The sequence below is a fragment of the Diceros bicornis genome, chromosome 32 (genome assembly GCF_020826845.1).
Source record: "Diceros bicornis minor isolate mBicDic1 chromosome 32, mDicBic1.mat.cur, whole genome shotgun sequence".
Taxonomy (NCBI): Eukaryota; Metazoa; Chordata; class Mammalia; order Perissodactyla; family Rhinocerotidae; genus Diceros; species Diceros bicornis.
In genome coordinates this window covers 3,702,259-3,723,575 of record NC_080771.1, presented here as the reverse complement: position 1 = coordinate 3,723,575, position 21,317 = coordinate 3,702,259, and the positions used below count along the sequence as shown (strand labels likewise).

The 21,317-nt window shown below is 41.1% G+C and overlaps 2 protein-coding genes across 3 annotated transcripts in view; both read right to left on the bottom strand.

Moving 5' to 3' along the window:
• HEATR3 (HEAT repeat containing 3) overlaps positions 1-1,395 on the bottom strand; it is a 35,333-nt gene extending 33,938 nt beyond the window's left edge. The window contains exons 1-2 of one of the 2 annotated variants that reach the window (XM_058527771.1): positions 1,122-1,395; positions 846-1,018 (exon numbers count right to left, since the gene is read on the bottom strand). In XM_058527771.1, coding sequence (XP_058383754.1) covers positions 846-1,018; positions 1,122-1,253 — 305 coding nt within the window. In that variant the 5' untranslated portion in view covers positions 1,254-1,395. Of the gene's footprint in view, positions 1-382; positions 732-845; positions 1,019-1,121 lie in introns of those variants that run through there. The other variant, XM_058527770.1, reaches the window with a different exon arrangement.
• A 6,525-nt stretch (positions 1,396-7,920) lies between these two features.
• Positions 7,921-20,393, bottom strand: CNEP1R1 (CTD nuclear envelope phosphatase 1 regulatory subunit 1). The gene is made up of 6 exons (XM_058527769.1): positions 20,290-20,393; positions 19,213-19,284; positions 17,035-17,108; positions 13,568-13,677; positions 13,389-13,443; positions 7,921-9,257 (listed from the first exon to the last, which is right to left on the bottom strand). The coding sequence occupies exons 1-6, from the start codon at positions 20,312-20,314 to the stop codon at positions 9,216-9,218; spliced, it is 378 nt and encodes a 125-aa protein (XP_058383752.1). The 5' UTR covers positions 20,315-20,393; the 3' UTR covers positions 7,921-9,215.
• Between the last annotated feature and the right edge of the window lie 924 nt (positions 20,394-21,317).

Sequence of the window (21,317 nt, the reverse complement as noted above, 5' to 3'; positions counted from 1 at the left end):
CTCTGCACAGCCGCCACAGTGGCCTTTTCCAAAGTAAATGAGATGTTACTCCTGATTAGAACAGGTCCTTTATCCCTACACCATGGAGTCCTAGTCCATCTCTCCAGCCTCATCTCCTGTAATATCCCGCCCCCTACTCTGCTCAGCCACATAACCTTTCTGTTCTTTAACCATCCAAGCCCTTTACTGCCTCACTTCTTCGCTGTTTCCTCTGTCAGGAATGCTTTTTCCCCTGTTTTTCGACGTCTGGCTGTCTCATCCATCAGCTCTCAGCTCACAAATGTCTTCTAGAGATCACCCAACTTCAAAACCCCCCACCCCCAACTCATCACGCTCTTGGTTTTCTCCATAGCACTTATCACCATCTAACGTTATGTTTTACCTGTTTACTAGTCTCCTGTCTGTCTCCTCGTCACCATGGGGTCTGTGAAGGCAGGGATCTCGGCTGTCTTAACCACTGTCCCGCCTGCTCAAAATCCTCTAGATTTTGCACCTAGAACACCTGGCACATACACTGGAGGAGTTCCTCGAACCTCAGGACTCTAAGGAGGGTTCTCGGAGAGGGGACAACGTGCGCCAGGCCCTGAGCGGAGGACGCCTGGCGGGCGGCTGCTGCAGGCGAGCAGCCACGAGGACACAGGGATGTGTGTGGTCTGGGGGGTCACGGGGGCCTCGGGAGTCTGGAGCCTGGGCTCAAATCCCCCCTCTGCAAATGGGAGGCCCTTGGCACTTCTTGGCACCGCGGACGAGACGGGACAAGCGACGGTGCGCGGCACTCAGAAGGCGCCGGCCGGCCGCCGTGCCGCCCGGATCCCAGGCACCGCCCCGGAACGGCCCCGGCTCACCTCAGCGCGCCGGCCGCCGTCTCCCTCACCGCCAGGCTGGGGTCGAGCAGCAGCGGCCCGAGGCGGCGCACAGCGTCCCGGCGCAGCAGGCCCGGGAGCGCCGGCCGCTGCTGCACCAGCCGGGCCAGCCCCGCGCAGGCGCACTCGCGGACCTCGGCGCTCGGATGCTGGAGCTGCGGGAGGGAGCAAGTGTCAGAGGCGGAGCAGAGCGCAGGCGCGGGGCGCGGCGGCAGGGGCGCGCGGCCCGGCCCTCGGCCCGGCGGGCCCTCGCCTCACCTTTTCCAGCAGCTCCGCCGCCGGCCCGTCGTCCTCCTCTCGCTCAGTGCCGTTCGCCGCCGCCTCGGCCTGACAGTCGCCCGTAGGGGAGAACTGAGGTCGCTTGAAGCGCTTCGTCCGGCTCTTGCCCATGGCGATGTGCGCCGGGGAACGAGCGAGAGGGGAGGGCAGCAGCGAGACGGTGGGGGCTGCCGAGCTGGTGCCAAGGTCCTGTCCCCTAGGGGGCTTCGCGCCGCTGCTCAGCGACACCCGCTGACGTCCCGAGCCCACATGGGGAGGCAGTGCGCAGGCGCGCGGCGTGTCGGCGGCGGAGAGGGGGCTGGCGCGGGCGGCGCGCAGGCGTAGAGGAGATGGGCGGGGCCAGACCGGCCGAGGGGCGGAGTCCTGTAGCTATTCCCGGGAAGGAGGCGGATGGATTGGAATGGTAATGACCAATGGCAAAAGTGAAAAAAAATACACCAGTTGCTGATGTAGCCTTTCAATTCTCTATTTTGTACTAGCAGGTTAAAAATTTCTTCAAAGAGAGGACTAATATTTAAATTTTTTTTTAAATAAAGAAAGCTGATAACTAGTGGTCATTGCCTGAAATGAGCCAGATTGATTTTGTGCTGTAGGATATTTATATCTTTGCCCTCGGAATCTATTGCCTGCCTTGTTGGCTGTCTGGCCAAGTTAAACACTCTGAAAAATACCTAGGTTAGAACAAGTCACTTCTACCTGGTGGGATTTAATCTTAATACAGATTGCCCTAAATCCCATCGAACTCACCCAATCTTTGGAAAGGGACAAACTTTAAATGGTTATGATCAAAATGGATACTAAGTACTATTGTTCCAGAGTGCTGAGAAAACATTTTAAGGGCATTCTATTTACCAAAAAGTCAACAAAACCAGTTGTTCCATATCCTCGCCCAAACCAGTATTGTTAGTCTTTCTCATTTTAGCCATTTTAGTGGGTGTATAGCAACCAGAACTCTCAAAAATTGCTGGTGGGAATGTAAAATGGGACACCACTTGAGAAAACAGTTTAGCAGTTTCCTGTAAAGTTACATACACTCAGCCTATCATCCAGCAATTCCACTCCAAGGTATTCCCAAGAAAAGTGAATATATCCACAAGACTTGTACGTGAATATTCATGGAAGCTTTATTAATAATAGCCCCAAACTGGAAACAACCCAGATGCCCATCAACAGGTAAATGAAGAAACAAGAAAGAAAAAGGAATGACTCACGGATACACGTATTAACATAGATAAAATCTCAAAAATATGTTGAGTAAAAGAAGCCAGACACAAGAGTATTGTACTGTTTGATTATGCTGTGATTTCATTTACATGAAACTCTGGAAACCACGAATCTGATCTACAGTGATAGAAGCTGGACAGTAGTTGCTGGGGGCCGGGAGCTGGGGACCGGAATTGACTGGGAAGTGGTGCAAGGGAATCCTTTGCAGCGATGGAAATGTTCTATATCTTGCTTGTGGTGATGGCTACATGGGTGCTACATTTATCAAAATTCATCAAACTGTACAGTATTTTATAATAATAAGAGATTTATTATCAGTAAGTTAAACTCAATAAAGCTGATTTTTAAAACAGCCTGCAGAGGGGCCGGCCCCATGGCATAGTGGTTAAGTTTGGCGTGCTCCGCTTCAGCGGCCCAGGTTTGCAGGTTCAGATCCCGGGTGCGGACCTACACCACTAGTCAGCCATGCTATGGCAGTGACTCACATACTAAATAGAGGAAGACTGGCACAGATGTTAGCTCAGGGCTGTCATCCTCAGGGGAAAAAAAAAAAAAAGCCTGCAGAACCTATCCCTGTTTTGATCAGTTCCCCTAGACTCACTGGTAATTATAATGGGTTCCATTCCAAATTTGGAGAGTGAGTGTCCCATTTGGCAGTTAGTAAGGCAGTCTCTTGCCTTACTTCTTCCCAAGCCCTCTCTAGGAAACATTCTCAACCCTTCTACCTGTTTCTCATATTATTATCTCCATATTCCCAAATGATAAGCTATTGCTCTAATTTGTCAGTATCATATTATTTCTTGACTTCTTGCCCTGGTAGATAAGGATTTAGCTCTCCTATACTCCCTCCCCCATTTCTCCCTCCATCCAACAAAATGGCACACACAATTCTTAATTAAATCAACAATCACCGTCTAAAGTACTAGGACAATGCAAATATTGCTCACTGCTGCACTAGGAAGTCCATTAAAACCACAGTTCCTTTCTTGTGCAATGCTTCATTTTTCTCGGAGTTAATAATTGCCTTTCTTTTCATTATCCTGTTTTCCCATCAATCTGTTGTTATTCAAATATCCAACATCTTTCTCTATCAACAATATTTTCCATACGTTCAAACATATCTATTCCAGTTTCTTCCCTGTGATCTCCTTCCTAATCTCCTGCTTCCTATCTGGACTGCGAGCTCTTTAAGGATGCTGCATAGTGGTCATCCTGGACTTGGATTGTGGCTTGTGTGTTGGATTCCTCATTTCCTATGTGGTTGTTAATACAGGAAGAGACAGTATTTGCGTTCACTATTATAATGCTGTTTACTGTGGAAGCTCTTGGCCGGAGTCATTCTACATTATTTATTGGAAACGTAGTCTATATGCATAAGTTCACAAATATAATCAGATATAATTCAGCAACAGGGATTTCAGAAACCCAGTCCCAGCTCCTAGGTTGTTTTTCCAAACTGTTGCTACTCAAGTTTACTTTTTCTGAATCTTGATTCAAATAAACCAACTGTAAAAGAGACATTTATGAGACAATTAGGGAAATATGGGCTGAATATTTGATGGTATGAAATGATTGTTAATCTTTTAGGTGTGATATGGTATTGTGGTTATGTTAAAAGAGTCCTTATGCTTTGGAGATATTTACTGGAATATTTACAGGTGAAATAATAAAATATTTGGGATTTACTTCAAAATAATCTTTTATGGGGTGAGGGAGGAAGCAGAAATAGAGTGTATATAAGAGACAAGATTGGCTGTGTATATATTGACAATTGTTGAAGTTGGGTGATGGATACCTGAGTGTTCATTATATTACTCTTTCTACTTTTACATGTGCTTAAAATTTTCCATAATAACAATTTGTTGGTTTTTTAAAAAAATGGTTTTCAGGGTTGAGCAGGGAAAAAAATAAGTCTGATGATATTGATAGATAACTGTAGGAAATTTAAAATTTAAAAAGCAACTTCTAGCTAGGATATATCTCTTGATTTACTTAGTTATTTTAGTTTCCCTACTCTTATTTAAATTACAAATCTTAGCATTAGCCTTCTAGCTTAAAAATCTCCCCTAAAAATAAATAATCTAAGAAAACTTATGAGTTAGTGTAATTATGTACCAACCCAATTTCAATACCAAAGTCAAGATTCATTCATTCATTCATTCATTCAGCCAACAGTAACTGAGCCTCTTCCATATGCCAGTTGCTCTTGGGTACTAAAGATACACATATGACAAAGACTCAGAGACTTAAAATAAAAATTAGTTTGTAATAAGAAAAAGTTATATTTCTTACATACATTTTATTGCTTAGTCCTTACAACAGTTCTGCAAGATAGCTGTATTAGGCCCAAGTGAGCAAAGTAAGGTTCAGAGAGAATAAGTCACTTGCCCAAGTGGTCAATGAAGGAACCAAGACTATAACCCAAGTCAACCTGCTGGCCTGTTCTTCCATTACGAATGGCCCGAAGCCCCCTTACCTGGCCGATGACATCATGCCTGGTTTGAAGCAGCTCCCTAGTTTCTTACACAGATCAACCCTCCTCAGAGTGTGCTCCCTGGAACACTACTTCTGTGTAATATTCTGTCAGTCAGGGTCTTAGCTGCAAGTAAGAGAAGCTGACTTTGTCTGATTAAACAGAAAACAGATTATTGAAAGGATATTGAGTACCTCACAGAATTCTGGGGAGGTCTAGAGAGACTAGTCCAAGGTTAAGCTTTTAGAAAAAATCCCCAAACCCATGCCATTGAACTGGCCTGATGAGGAAGCTGGTGCCACCACCACCAAGCACTAAGTACCCTGCAACAGAATCACAGCTTCACGGCCTCCCCCATGCCTGTGTCCCAAATGCAAAGGAGTCAGGGAAGTTTCCCGGGTTGTCCTGGGAGAGGCTAGACTGATTCAGCTGACACCATTCCCCAAACCTGGCAAGGGTATTCAAAAGGAGCTTGGTAGACAGCAAGTATGACAAATACCCAAATATCCAGTGTACGTTAATAGGTATTTCACAAAATGGCAGGGAAATAGGCAGAAACTACTGCAGGACCACTTGTAACTTTTAACATGCTTTGGAGCATGGGCAATCCCCAAGAGGAGGATACAACAGTTCCCCAACACTGGTGATCATGGAACTTTACTTCTGTAACAGGTTACACAGGATGGAAAAGTGGTGGTGGTAGGTTTATGCTCAACTGCTCCCTCTTCAGGCCTCCCACTAAGTCCCGCTCATCTGACTTCCAAAAGCTCTGACTTCTCTGGTTCCACTACCTGAACTCTAGTTCAGGAGCCTGCAGCTCCCAACTGCCCTCCCAGGCCAGGCCCCCTCAGTTCACACAGTAGTTAGTCGTGATCATAAAATGCAAATCCAGTTAAGTCACTTTCCTACTTAAAACACTCTGGTGGCTTCCTCCTGCCCTCACCAAACTCCCAGCAGCTGGTTCCTACTTACTTGCATCCTCATCTCTTGTCACAACCCCTCTCCATGCTGCCAGGCGCATTCAAGAACTGCCTCTGCCCCACCACCCCACCATTGACCCTTCATATCTGTTTGGAAATAACCTTCTTTAGAAAGTCTTATCTGGGCCTGACCCCCTTCCCCTGGGCGTCCTACATTTTTACCTTTCATAGTACTTAAACCACATGATAACTCAAACCACATGATCACGGGTCTGTATTCCCCACTAGACAAGTTCTGGGAGGGCAAAAATTCTCCCTCACACATTTTTATTATCCAGCAAAGCACGTGCCATTTAAAGGGCGGTCTACAAAGCTGATGAAAGAGCACACCTGAAACTTTCAGGTAACATATCCTTCTACTTTCTTATCTCACACAATCAGATGTGCATAGGAGACAATCCATCATACACTGAAAACATTAGTTTTTAAAATGTTTGTGTTCCATGATGCATTCAAGATGCACTTCCTATTTTTAGTGAAAACAAAGGGGAAAAGATAGAAATTATACTCACCTAATGTAAAAGCATATAGAAAGTTTAGTCTGAACGCAGAATGAGACTCAAGTTTCTAGGGTTTCAACAGGAGAGGAAATGATAGAGCCACTTGACTTGCTGACGAAGGCAGAGCATGTCAGCTAGGATTCTTAGCTCAGTCTCTACCCAATGCCAACCGGAGTCCAGTTCTAAAGGAGAAAAGAGCTCCTCAAAATCAGCACTATCAGGCAGCCACAAGCGTGACGTTTTCCAGTGAGGTTGCTGGAGAAGAGGAAAACACCCAGAACCATTTTAGGTTTCGTAATCATTAGAGGCCAAATAGCCTTTCTCTTTGCATTTAATCTAGTATTCAGGAGTTTGCCTGGTTCAAAAGATAAGCAGAATTTCCTCATAGTTATCTCAATTGATGTTGACATTGGGAAAAGTTGCAACAAGATCTATTTTTTTTTTCCACTTTTAGGATTTAGGTTTAACAACTAGATTTACTGAGCATTGACTCTGTAGCCAAGCATGTCAGTGCTTTACATGAATTGAAATGTTTAATACTGGATAAAAACCTGGAAGACTGGCATTACACCTATAATCCTATATATTACTTACCTAGGAGATTGGCATTATGCCCATTTTATAAATGAGGAAACTAAGGTTACATAATTTGCCTAAAGTTACAAACCTACCAAGTAGCAGATCTGAGATTCAAATCCACAGTCTGGTCTAAGAGACTACATTCTTACCCATCACATTATAACGGTTCACGTGAATTAAGTTTAACACACACACAAACATCCTTCCAGTTTGAGTCAACGACTTGGTTCTGGTGCTGGTTCTGTCTTTAATAAGTCGTGGGGACCTAGAGTAAAGTCACTTGGAAAACCTGAGACTGTCTTCCCCACCTGTGAAATTAGAAAACTGGACTCAATCAGTAATTTCCTAATAGTGTGGACAGCGGGTATGAGAGGGGGAGGGTGGTGGTGAAGAGAAGCTAAGCTGGCAAGGATCCTTTGGCCATTTCAACCAGGGCAAAGAGTTTTCGGAAAATGAACTGTTCTGCTAGAAGTAAAGGTATGAAAAAATCTTTGGAACTGTAACAAAAGTTTCCTTCTTGGAGCCAATGAATTCCAAGTAGTCGGCTTCATGAAATCCTTGAAATCCTCTGCAAGTGCATGCAAAGTATATCTCTGCAAGTGCATGCAAAGTATATGTATGCACACAGGTATATTTTTCTAGGGAAGAAGATTCAAGGCTTTCATTAAATACTCAAAGTAGCTGATGACTCCAAAAAGGACGAAGGACCAATAAAATCCCTCTTCAGCTTTATACTCTTGGAGGAAACTGGCAATCCAAGTTCGTAAAGCTCTATTTGAGAAATCCTGCATTTCCTGATTAAGAGCCAAATATTATTAGACAATGACGAATAAGACATATTAAAAGTAATCACAGCCTAACAAACTGGGTGCCTACAATTGCTACTTGAAATCTGCTCTACTGGATACAGAATTAAAGTAAAATATCTCATTTGGAACTAGCCTGTATCTGACACACACAGTATGTTTTTAAATTTTTTCAGAGTTACAGACTAACAATAAACCAAGGAAAAAGCCCACTAATTATATATAAAGTATTTATTTTTATGCACATATTTACCTACAAAATTTACAGAAAATAAAACAACGCAGTATAGAATACCCTCTTTAGACTTCTTAGGAGCAGAGGGTTTTATTGCTGCAGTTCAAAGAATAAAATTTTATACACATGAAAGCCAAGATAAACACATTTAAGTTAAATGGTAGCCTTGTTAAAAAGTTTTTGTCCCGTAATTGAATTTTCAGCTTTATGTTAAATGAAATTTAAATGACTGCTCATGAAATAATTTAAACTTTTTCAAAATCTTCAAATAAACAGGTAAAAGGCACCTCCAGTTCTTTAAAATATTTACAGCAATCCCAATAGTTTAATTTTTAGGGTTATTATAGTACATGTGGCTAATATGCATACACAGTATGTCATTAACACTCTCTGACAGTGAGAATTGTCGACGAGTTTGTGGTACTGCTCCCAAGTTATTCTTGTGATGCAGTGGACGAGCAATTACACCTGTGCAACACTAGTTTAACAGCATGTCTACCCCAGCATAAAATCTGATCACCTAAAACAATGACAATCAAATTCCCAGACAACACATAATTTATAACTAAACTTTATATTCAGAAGCCTTGAGTGTTGTTAAAATTATTAAAAATATAAAGTATATTTAGCATTAAATGAAAACAATGAACTGGAAAATATCACCACGATAGTGGCTAAAGTTCACATTTAACAAAAATTGTTTTTCAAAACATCTATAATTTCTTATAACATAATGGAGATGAGTTTTCCTCAGTCTAAGTTCAATCCGATGTTACTCCTGCGTTATGATTAAGAGAGAAGTGTGAGAAGGAAAGGCACAGCTATACACAATAGCTGGTTTCACAGAGCTGTGGAGATGGCAAGCAGATGTTCCTGAAATACTGGTGTAGGAGAACAAAGTCCACATAATGTTTTCCTCTTTAACATTGGCATTGATTTACTATTTACAGTAGTTTGCAAAAATACATTATAAAAACTGGATGAGGTTCTAAGTTTAACTTAGTAACATACATATATACTTCACCTGCAAAAATCTTTGCAGGATCTGAAGTAGTAAAGTGACACTAATACTGAAATACAGATAATCAAAGGTACCAAAGCACTGATAACTTTAGTCATCATCATCAAGATAATCTGGGTAAATATTGCACACTTCTTGTCAGTTGTTGCTATGACCTTCACATATCCAACTGTAAGAGGAATCCTTTATGGCTTTTTGCTATATCACTTATTCGAAGAAAGCTGTTTTAGGTCCCATAACAATGAATGCAGATTGTCACTGAACATGCGGCCTAGGTTTCAAAATTAGTTTTCCTGTCTGTAAAAATGAAAAAAAAAAAAAATTGTTTTTCAATACACAGTTCTAGCAAAAACACCACCACTCATCTATAAACCGTAAAGGGCATTTGAAGGATATGAGAACACCTCTCTATATTTAGTCAAGATTAAGCAATTAATAGTTGTGTTTTCAAAGTTTTCTTTGTGTGGAACTTTTTTCTAAAATCTTTATTCCTTTAAAACACATACATATAACCTTTATGGATGAATTGCCTGTCCATTGGCTACCCCCAAATCAGCCAATCAATCCACTGGATAAAATCACATCCTGACTCGTATAGACCGATTTATGCTCCTACCAAACAAAGTTTATAAAACATAAATGAAACTCCATATCTGAGCCAAAACATTTCTCCTCTTCCACATTAAGTTTTTATTTCCTCAAGTTAAAATGTAAAACAAGTTTGGAGCAACAGACACTCATATACTGCTGGTGTTCAGTTTCAGTGGAAACAACTCTTCTGTAGGGCCAACTGCCCTGTTTATTCAAAAAAGAGAAAAATACATACCAGGTAACCCAAACACTTCCACCTCTAGGAATTTACTGAAGGAAACCAGATGCGAGTGTAAAGATGTACATGTAAGTGTGATCAATTCTCTCACTCAACATTTATTGAGTGCCTCCTACGTGCCAGGCCTGTGTGAAATGCTGGGGATCCAGTAACGAACTCGACAAAGTCCCCTGTCTTCTAGTGGAGAACACACAAGGTATATAATATGGAAAGTGTGGAAACAACTGTATGTCCAATAGGGGTTAAATTACAATGCATCCATAAAATGGGACAATATTTAATTAAACAAAATGGAAGGTCTTAATTGAGATAATGCAGATAAAAAGATAAGCCCAGGGCTTCACACATGGTTAATGTCCAATAAGTGGTGGCTTTTACATTCTAACGTTGGGTCAGAACAGCAGGTTTGAAAAGTCCATAACATCTTTCTTTTATAAAAAGTAAATGAGAACATACAATATATAAAACATGGTGATTATCTTTGGTTGGATTCTAGGAGGTTGTAATTAAAATTTTATTATTATCCTCAGGTCAAAAGTGTTGTCAGGATTCTGGCTACCTCTCGAGTCTTTCACTTAATTTTTGGTCATTTAATTTTTGGTAATTCCTTGATACCTTGGTAGAACTTTGAAACTAATTTTTCCACTGTTTTATTGAGGTATAATTTATATGCAGTAGAATGCGCAAATCTTGCGTACAGTTTTATGAATTTTGACAAATGTACACACCCATGTAGCCACCACCCAGATCAAGCTACAGAACACCACCATCACCCAGGAAGTTTCTCCATGTCCCTTTCTGGTCAATGGTTTCCCCACTCCCCACACGGACATAATCGCTTGCCACAGATGAACTTTGCCCATCTCTCATCTCTAAATAAATGGAATCACACAGTGTTTCTCTGCATCTACTTCTTTCACTCAAGGTGTTTCTGAGATCCATCCATGCTATTATGTTTCAGTAGTTTGTACCTTTGTATATACTATAAAATATACAGTATTCCACTGTATGAATATACAGCCACAAAATGACGTTTTGATCAATGACGGAACACATACACGACAGTGGTCCCATACGATTACACCCTACAGCCTACGTGTGTAACAGGCTATATCATTTGTGTGTGTCTAAGTACACTGTGTGATGTTTGCCCAATGAAATTGCCTAATGATGCATTTCTCAGAACACCTCCCCATCACTAAGCAAAACATGACTGTACCACTCTGTATCCATGGTTTTAATCTATTTTAAATTACATGAGTAAGACATTAATGTAAACTCATTATTAAAAATTCAAATAGTATAGATAAACAAAAGTCATCCTTTCCCTCTACCTCAAATTCTAGCCCTCTTACAGAGGAAACCAGTTTTAGCATGAATTCTTCCAGATTGTTTTCTATGGATTTACATTCATATATATAAATGATAAATTTGGTGTTTCCAACATGCTGAAATATTTGAGGGTAAAATATATCACTTGGGATTTGTTTCAAAGTAATTCAATGAAGGGAAGGTGGGCAGGGGTACACATGAATAAGAATGGCCATGAGTTTATTATTATTAATACTGGCTGATGGGTACATGGTAGTTCATTATACTCTTCTCTTTACTTTTTTGTTTGAAAATTTTCATAATTAAAACTTTAAAAAAATGGTACCAAACTGAGCATACTGTTTGGTAATTTACTTTTTGCACCTAACATTATGTCTTAGAGATGGTTCCATGTCTATATCTACAGATTTACTTCTGGTTTCCTATGATGTGGCTATATCATAGTCTATTTTACCACTCCTCTGTTAAGAAACATAAAAATTGTTTCCATTTCTTCACTACTGCAAAGGATGTTGCAATGAACAACTCTGTACCTGCCTCCCTGTGTGCATGTGTGATGACCCCCCCAATCAGGGTAGATGGAGATGAGAAATGGTTAGGTCATGAGGATGCACATTTTTCATTTTATAATGACAAAAACTGCCGTCCAAAATGGCTGTACCAATGTATATTCTCAACAAGCAGTGTATGGGTGCATCCATTTCACCACAGTACTGGAATTATCAAAGTATTTAATTTTTGCCAATCTGACAGGTAACACAAATGGAAACTCAGTTTTACTTTGCACATCCCTGATTACAAATGAGGCTGTCCAGTCTTTAAGTATGTTTATTGGCCTTTTGTATTTCCATATCTGTAACACGACTTACCTTTTCCCATTTTTAAAATGTACTGTTTGTCTTTTTCTTATTGATTTTTAATAGGTCTTTAAATATTCTGGACACTATCCTTTAACAGATACCTTAAAAACACTTCCTTCTAATCACTGATTAATTTCTTGCCTTATGCTATACATAATTTTCAAATGTTGCTGCAATTAAATGTATCCAACTTCTTCCACTTTGGCATTTCTGTTTTGTGTCTTAAGAAGGCGTTTTTCTATCCCAAGGTTATAAATATATTCTTCTATATCTTCTTCTAATGCTTTTATGGTGGGATGTGTATGTCTTTTTAAACATATTTAAGACTTTATCTGGAATTTAGTTTTTTTTAACTGATGTGAGACAGAGATCTAAATTCATTTTTTCCAAATGAAGAGCCAATCGTCTCAACACTACTAAATAGCGTATTTCTTCCCTTTTGACTTGAAATACTATCTTTATCCTCTACTAATTTTTAAAAAATTGAAGTGTTTAGTCTTTATTCTCTGCCATTGATCCAGTTGTCTTCTTCCTCTAATACTTTTTTTTTTGCTCTTTATTCTAATCTTCTATACTGGGTAGGTATTATCTGTTTAATAGTTTTTAAAATTGAAGATTAAAAACACTTTTATAAATAAAATAAGCAAATCAAAATTGTGAGATACTCTTACCATAATACATCGATACATGATCAACTTTTAAAAACACAATGGGTTCATATGTCACATGTCCTGGACAAGGGTCCAGGATCCAGGATTGGAACAATTGGCAGTAGTCTGCCAATTAATCTATGAGTCTATTTAAGATCCTACACACAGACTACCATTAGATAAATAACAGTAGTTTACAAAATCAACACCCACTGAGCCATTTTAGGCCAATAATGACCACTGCATTTCATCGAATCTAAGATGGCTTCAGGCCGGCCCCGTGGCTTAGCGGTTAAGTGCGCGCGCTCCGCTGCTGGCGGCCCAGGTTCGGATCCCGGGCGCACACCGAAGCACCGCTTCTCCGGCCATGCTGAGGCCGTGTCCCACATACAGCAACTAGAAGGATGTGCAGCTATGACATACAACTATCTACTGGGGCTTTGGGGGAAAAAATAAATAAATAAATAAAATTAAAAAAAAAAATAAGATGGCTTCAATCATAAGATGAATCATGATTTTATGTCATTAAGAAAGATTAAACTGTCAACTCTATCAATTTAATTGTAAACACCATTGTATTAGATGCATCTCAATTTCAGAGATGTTAAAATGTAAAAAACGTATGTCTAAAAATCAGTGCTATAAGGAATATTCCCACTATTAATTCCATTGTAAATAAAATGTCTGTTTTACTTAAGCCAAAACATTTCAGTCCTTTCACACGTCTATAATTTTCTAATGAAAAAAAAATACTTACATCATCACAAGACATATTGTACTCTGCTAATACCGTTCTACATCGAGCGGCGATACTGAATAAATGTGGTCAAAGGAAAATTTATCATTTCAAGAGAAAGTTTTTAACAACACCTAGATCATCGAGAAGGTGCTTTAACTCAGTCCAGAGAACAAAACTCAATTCGTGGTAAAGGATACATTGACGGTGCAACTACTCTCTTGTGTATTCCAGCAAAGAATAAGCCTATTAGCGTGATACAGCTGATGGTGAAAAACGGATGATTCCATAATGATGTGAAGAAGGACACCTGTAAAAGAGTTTGAAATATAAAAATGTCAAAAATCTTAAAACAATACTGATTCCTACCTCCCCATAAATACATGTAACATTTTAATCATCTAAAATACGAGGATCTGATAACTTCCAATAATCCTAGTTCTCCATATTGCTATGCTATAAAATGTTTGTTTTATATCTTCAATGAAGCAAGACAATATAGCAATATTGCCTCCATTCATTCCAAATAACTGAACCATTACATATTCATTCCTATAATTAAAAAACCACCCTAGCAAAAATATTTACTCAACCGTTCCTAGTGAGAAGCAATTTAAAAAGCACAAGACTCTAAGTCCCCCAAGAGCAGGGACACTGTCTTGTGCATCGCTATTCTCCCAACATCTGAAATAGCACTTGACAAATATAGGTGCTCAATAAATATTGCTGAATAAGATGAGGCCCCTGAGCTCAATGAAAACACAAGTCAAACACGATTTAGTGACCTTCCCTGTTGAAAAGCTTCCTTAAGAGAGTTGGGCAAACTCTGCCATTCACACCCTGGTCCCAGTCTAATCATCTCCCGCCACACTTGCACACACGTGCTACCACGTTCCTTCTCTCCTCGCCATCTGGCTACCTCCTACACGTCCTTCTAAGACTCAGCTCCAGTCTTACCCTTCCTCGCTGCACAATGAAAAACGGGTTTGGTTTTGAAGCCGCTGAGATTTAGATGGCCGCAGGACACTCAAGCAGGGAAAAACAATTAGTAGCTATCCATAAAGAACGAGAGTTCACGAGAAACAAAGAGCTAATGTCAGATCTGGGCATAATCAGATGATAGCAGAAAACAGGACAATACACAAATTCTAAGACTATGTAGAAGGACGAGGGTCCAGGATCCGGGACTGGAACAAGAGTAGGCACTGAAGCCAGACTACTGGAGAAAAGGAATGTAGACTGAGGCAGGAGAGAAGACAAGTATTTAGAGTCTGGAAAAAGAAATCAAGTGGACTAGTAACAAAATGGGAGCAACAGAATCAAGCTACGGGCATCTGCACTCCACTCTCAAAACAAGAGATGCATACACGTTTCAAGACAGAGAACTAAACTCATTGAAAGCACCAGGTAGACGGCCTAGCATGGTATTGATTAAATAAATTTGTCATATGAAGAAATGAGAGGCTGAAAGTATCAGGAGGGAAGAAGCTCCCATAAGGATGAGATACTGAAGAAAGGTTAATATTCCAGAGAAATGTCTTCCTAAAACCTGTGAGAACAGTTTAATTCCCAGAGGCCAGCTGTGCTTCACGTGGCCTGCACAATGTTGGCACATATAGCGTTTTATGTTTTAATTTTAATTAGATCAGTCAGTATCAGCCTTATTCCTCCAGGGCAACAATCAACTGCATCCAAAAGGCAGCAGCTCCCTTTAGATCAGGCACTCATGGACTTCTCAGTTTGCCATATGCCTTCTCTCCGTGCGTTCTTCCAGCTAGCCACTGACTTTTGAGTTTGCAACTCCTGCTAGACACAAGTGCTGTTTAAAACTCTTGTCAGGTTTGAGGTTATTAAATACTGAAATATAAAGAACCAACCCTTAGGCTAATAGTTATATTCTCACCTAATTTAGAAAATTATATTAACTACAGAGTTTTGGGCCTATTTCAAATTACATTTAATTCTGTGTTTTATTAAGATCTCAACTAGCTGAAATCAGCTTATATTTTTCCCAATTAGAAGTCAGATTTATTTCCCAAGACAGACCTTTTTCAATCTTCTTGCCAGCTTCCTTCACTCTTCCCCTAAAGATGAGTACCAAGCACAGCCTTAAGATCAGATTTTTATAAATGAACACACAGGAGAGTTTCCTATCTGCCATAAAAACCCCTCTATTAACATAAAATTCCATCACCAACCTCCCCGGCCTCCTATCCTTTTACATTTCCACCCAGTGGATAAAGTCAAGGAGACTACATGCTAAACAAACCCCTAGCCAACTGAACTGCCTTTTAGACTGCTGACAAAAGGCTTATTACTGTTAGGTTTTTCTTCTGTATAACCTAAGAGATTATAAATACAGCTAGTGGAAGTAGTCTACCTAATTACAGTTTAAAAGGGGGAGTGAGGTTAAGATTTGTGAAAATTACATCATTATTACCTAAATAAAGCCGCACTGGGGGAAAAACTGCACTGAAAAATTGGAGACTACTGCTTCTCTAATAAAAAAGCCTGAACTGGAAATTAAGGTGCAAGTTAACAGAAAAAGATAGAAATTTGAGAAACGTGCTATAAGCTTTCATCAAAGGATGTTTCAAGAAATAACATTATGAAACCTGTTACGGCATTTGGTAGAGGGATATTCTTGGACAGCACCCAATGGGAGGTCTCTCAGTATTTCCTATGGTAAACTTCAGGCAGGCACTTAATACACGCTGAGAAAGCAAAGCTTTGCTAGCTTAAGGAACTTATACACGTGTTCTCTTCACAGACGATGAAAACTATGGAACTGACCATGCCTTTATTGATCAGGTAACTCAGGGACTAACGTATAACGCAACTGTGGCAACTGCACTGCCCACATGGCCTATGTATCAGTGACCTGGTTTCCCTCCTGGCTTTGACCTCCTAGTCTATTCTGTTGGTTTTCTAATCTTGACTTTTTATTACATTTGTATTTTGCTATCTTATCATAGATGTTTCCTGTTGTTGTCTCAAATGCTCTATAAGATGAGGAAAGGTATTAACAGAGAAAACCCAAAAAAGAAAATGTTATTTTATAATTTTTAAAAGCTAGCACTGATGACACTAAACGAAGCAGAACAAAGACAATGTTTACACTGAAATATGTAAAAATATGTGAAAATGAGATACGTAAAAACCACACACAGGGGCTGGCCCCGTGGTGTTGCGGTTAAGTGTGTGCGCTGTGCTGCTGGGGGCCTGGGTTTGGATCCCGGGTGCAAACCGACACACCGCTTGTCAGGCCATGCTGTGGCGGCGTCCCATATAAAGTGGAGGAAGATGGGCACGGATGTTAGCCCAGGGACAGTCTTCCTCAGCAAAAAGAGGAGGATTGGCATGGATGTTAGCTCGGGGTTGATCCTCCTCAGAAAAAAAAAACTGCATACAAGTTCAGAAATGAATGAGAAGTAATATAAGTGGAATAATATTTATTAGGCCTTTTTCCCTGTAAAGATACTTAGGCCACAACAGCCAGCTGAAGTTTTTCTTAAGCAAATTAATAAACGGCATACTTTTAATATAAAGATTAATACCACTCCTAGTAGTAACAGGTAGCATTTGAATAACACTTTACAATGAACAAAGCACTGCTATATCCATTATCTCATTTAATCTATTCAAGATTTTAAGTCAAAACTTCTACCTTTTGTGTCTCAGGATCTATTAACCAGTTCCAGGCACCAGTAGCTGTACAGACAGATACCACTATAAGAAGCACTGATGAAAAATAAACACACAATTAGTAACAAAATAAGCTCTTACCTGATGCTACCACCACCAGTTGCTAATAAATGACAGCTACAGGACGCAGCACTTTATTAAACGGAAAATGCCCTCCACTCAGGAATTAGGAGACTTTGCCATATGACCTTGAGGAATTCTCTTAAATATTGTGAACCCTAGTAATTGAGGATGATACTGTCGCCCTTATTACTTTACTCAGAACGTATAAGACTAATGAAATGGAAAGCAGTAAGAACCAAAATGGTAAAACTTTAACAAAAGATTCTATGTTATGTAACTTTCAATGTGCTTTGTGCTGATTTTGCAGATCTTGTAAATTCAAATTAAAAAAAAAAACCTCTCATTTTCTACTGTAAACAAACCAAACAAGGACTTCTTTATGAATGCACTGAGAATCTGCCTGCGGCTGAACTAACCAAAGGTCAGCTTCAGGAAGCTCGAGCACACCTATCGGTATCAGATTTTCTTTAAGGAACTTAGAGGAACATCGGGGGAGAAATTACTGACAGCAGAACTTAGAAAAAGTTTCTTTCTTCCCACTAAGCTAGGATTATTTTAGAATTTCTAAATAGATCATAAGTAAAATTTAAGAATAAATGGTTTTACTAAAAAAAAAATAAAGGGGCACCGAGACCTAGTTAATGTTCTGGAGATGGATGCAGTTACTGTCTTTCAGTTGGGAAGCACACATGCATAAAACGCAGAGCTCAAGCTTCAAAGAGCAACAGAAATATAGTAAAACTTCACTTATCTAGAACTCCTGGTGATGTACTTTTAGAAGAGGCAAGTCACAGAGGAACGATTCCATTTTAGGCATTTACTTATAGAATCAAAATTTCAAAATTATGTTCTCGGCTCAGAACAGATTAAACGCAATTTTGTATAATTCTATATCTCCAATAATATACTACAGTACACAGACTAAATAAAAAAAATACATATATATGAAGCAAAAGCAAAATCAAACCCATTAGAAGGGACCTCATACACGTACTTTATTTGACTGGTACATTAGCCAAGCTGATGTCACTTACACGTAAGCACTGAGACCATAAATCTGAGATTCATTACATTACATTTTATAAGACAGGACAGCATCATATACATTTGAAAAGATTCTCAAGTAGCAGTGAAACGAACGAGGTCTTGGGGGTAATTCCTGGGTAAACCAGAGAATCTGGGAAAATCATTACTTGTGAATTATGACCAATCAGAATTCTTACGGCATACAATTAAAACTTTGTAAATAGAGCTAATAAACACTACACGAAAAATCCTGGCAGAAAAAGACCCCCAACTTCAGTAGTGCTCTTCCAGTCCCACAAACTGAGTTACACTGAAATAAAGTGTGTCCTCGATACGGGCCATTGTATTTCCTTGGCAGGAATTTCATTTCAACAATGAACATCCAAGAAATTATGACCGGTTCTAACAGAAGTTAGTAAAGCATTTTGTTTGCGGATGTCATCACTTGTATATTTGTCTGCATTTTCTACATATTTCCATGCGGCAGTAACCAAGATTCTTTCAAATCATATTCTGCAGTACTCATATTTATGAATAAACAGTAATAACGTGAATTTCTTTTCTAGGTTAGGCTCCAAAGCAGCAGAATTATGCGCTGTTAAAATCAACTAAGGGTAATTTGATAACTTTTGCAACTACACATTAAAGAGGATTTTTCTGAACGAAATTTTGTTTCTATAGTTTGTAGGGAAATTGTAAAACTGCTGAACAGACTACTGAAACTTTTCTTGTGTCTTGTTTATCAGATCTGTAACATTTGTTTTAAAAAAATAAAAGTATACATATTTTAATGGAAAAATAAAAATTCAACCACATAAAATAGATCGTTCTTTTAGGGTGGCCAGTTCCTTTCCTTAAAAATTTCTTTATAATGCATCGTTTACAAGGTTAAATAAATTTAAAAACCGTCAAAACAAAAGGGAATCTTATGGTTTGGTAAAGCAAGCATCTGTTAATCAAAAGTTTTATATAAAAGCAAATCATTGCTAGGCAGGGATATAAGTATCAATTGTCAGTTACTTTTCCCTTAAGAAAACACCCAGGCACTTACTTCTCCAACGTCCAGTGGCAGGTTGCAAACAGTGAATGTATTCAGTAAGTCTCCTCTCGAAAGCCTTGAGATCTAGGTAAAAAGATTTCAATTTTCTAATTAGCTCCTCTTACTAGTTTGAGTCTATTAGAAAGAAACTTTAGGTTCTCTAACTGCTTCAGATCTTCCACACCAACTGACAGGGATCACTGCACTGTTTATTTCGTTTACTATCACAGCTTTAAACACTTGACAGAAACATTAGGTTTCTTTAATCCCAATTTCACATATAAGGAAACTGGCTGGTTCACGTTTAGAAGCTTCGTAAAATGGTTATGTGGAAAATCAGCAGCAGCCTCAGCCGGCGCCCAAAGCTAGCATTCTGGGGGTTGCAAATAGAAGGATCACAATCAGGTGGGGTTTTAACTCTGCAGGCGCCGAGAACTTTCCGTTAGACAGAAGAACGTGTGACCTAACATCAAAGCCTCCCAGGTCTATTTGAATGCATCCCCCGATTCCGGTTTCTAGCCCTCAGATTTAATGAACGGCTACGCTTTCTGTCTGCTCTTACTGGACTTGCGACACTGCTAACGGGTGGGTGTGGACAGACACTCCCTCTTCCTCCCTCCGAATGGGGTGCAGGGGATCTTCGCGGCACCCCCGAAGCGCCGACGCCTCGTTCTACGAGACGGGGCGTCCGGGGTGCTCCCCCCGCAAGAGCAGGGGGAGGTCGCGGGTTTTAAACTTTACAAAGGGGACCACGCAGCACTCCCCTGCCCCTGCAGCTGCCGGAAACCGCGGCAAGAGTTAGGGGATCAGCTCGCGGGGGAACGGGATCAAGTAAAGCGGATCGGCAGACCACCACGCCCCAAGCGCAGACGGCGCCGATGGGTCAGAAAGCAAGCACCCGGAGGGGCTCCGCGGGCTGAGCCGGGACCCGGAGGCCGCCCCCCAGCGTCCGGCCGGCCTTTGGCCCCGCGCCCCCCAAGCGCCGGCCCCGCCAGCCCATCCTTCCCAGCCTCCTCCCCCGGCGGGGTCTCCGCGACTGCCCCCTCGGAGCCCGCCGGCTTCCGGCACGAGCCCGGCGGCCCACCCTACCTTCCGCCTGCTCCAGCGAGTTCATGTCGGGCGGCAGCTCCGGTCACCGCCGCGGCCCCGTCCGCATCGCAGCTCCGCGGCCCCCGCCCGGCCCGCAGCGCCAACTCCCCTCTCCAACCGCTCCCCTAGGCCCCCCGGCGCCGCACCGCCCCTCGCCTAGACCCGCTACGCTCATTGGGCACCTCTGTCCGACCCCACAACTAAGACGGCCTCCTATTGGCTGACTCCTCCACGGCCTCGGGGCCCGGCGCTGGACGGCCAGCCGGAGGGACCAAGAACTGCCGGCGGTCGGGCTGGCGTCACGCTGGCGCCGCCTCCCGCCCCGGGGAGGAACTGCAGCCTGTCCGAGCCAGTTCGTTCATTCGTCCGTTCCTAGTTTCCTGCTTGGGTCTTTCATTCCTCAAATATTTATTGAGCGCCCACTACCTGCCAGGCGATGTTCTGGTCGCTAACGAGGGACACAGAAGTCAACCATCTGGCCCTCCTTCTAGAACTCAAGAGGAAATAAGGTATGTACAGAACCAACTAGAACCCCTAATAACGGAATTCCTGACTTATAGTACCTCTTTCCTAGATACCCAACCCCTTGAGTAAGCATTTCTCCCTTGATTACTTTTTTCTCACGTCACCCAACCTTCATAAATCATAAAGGAGGCAAACAAAGTATGACCCCCAATGCCTAGAACTTAAAAAAAACGGAGGCATTGACTACAATTATATTTGATTAAAATGCTTTCTTGCTCATTTCCTTGTGGTCCTTCATTCATTTGAGAACTATTTATTGCCTGACGTGCTAGGCACTGTATTTATTAGGGATACAGTTACAAGAAAGATAGGCAAGGTTCCTGTCCTCAAAGTGGAAGGATTACAGCAGGCGATAAATATGTAAATAAGTAATTGATTTCAGATAAAGATAGTTCTATGAAGGAAGGAACAGGATAATACCATACAGTGAGATAAACAAGGGGCAGCAGGAACTGGTGAACAGGGAGGCGGGCATTTGAGTTGAGAACCTCAAGAAGCAACCA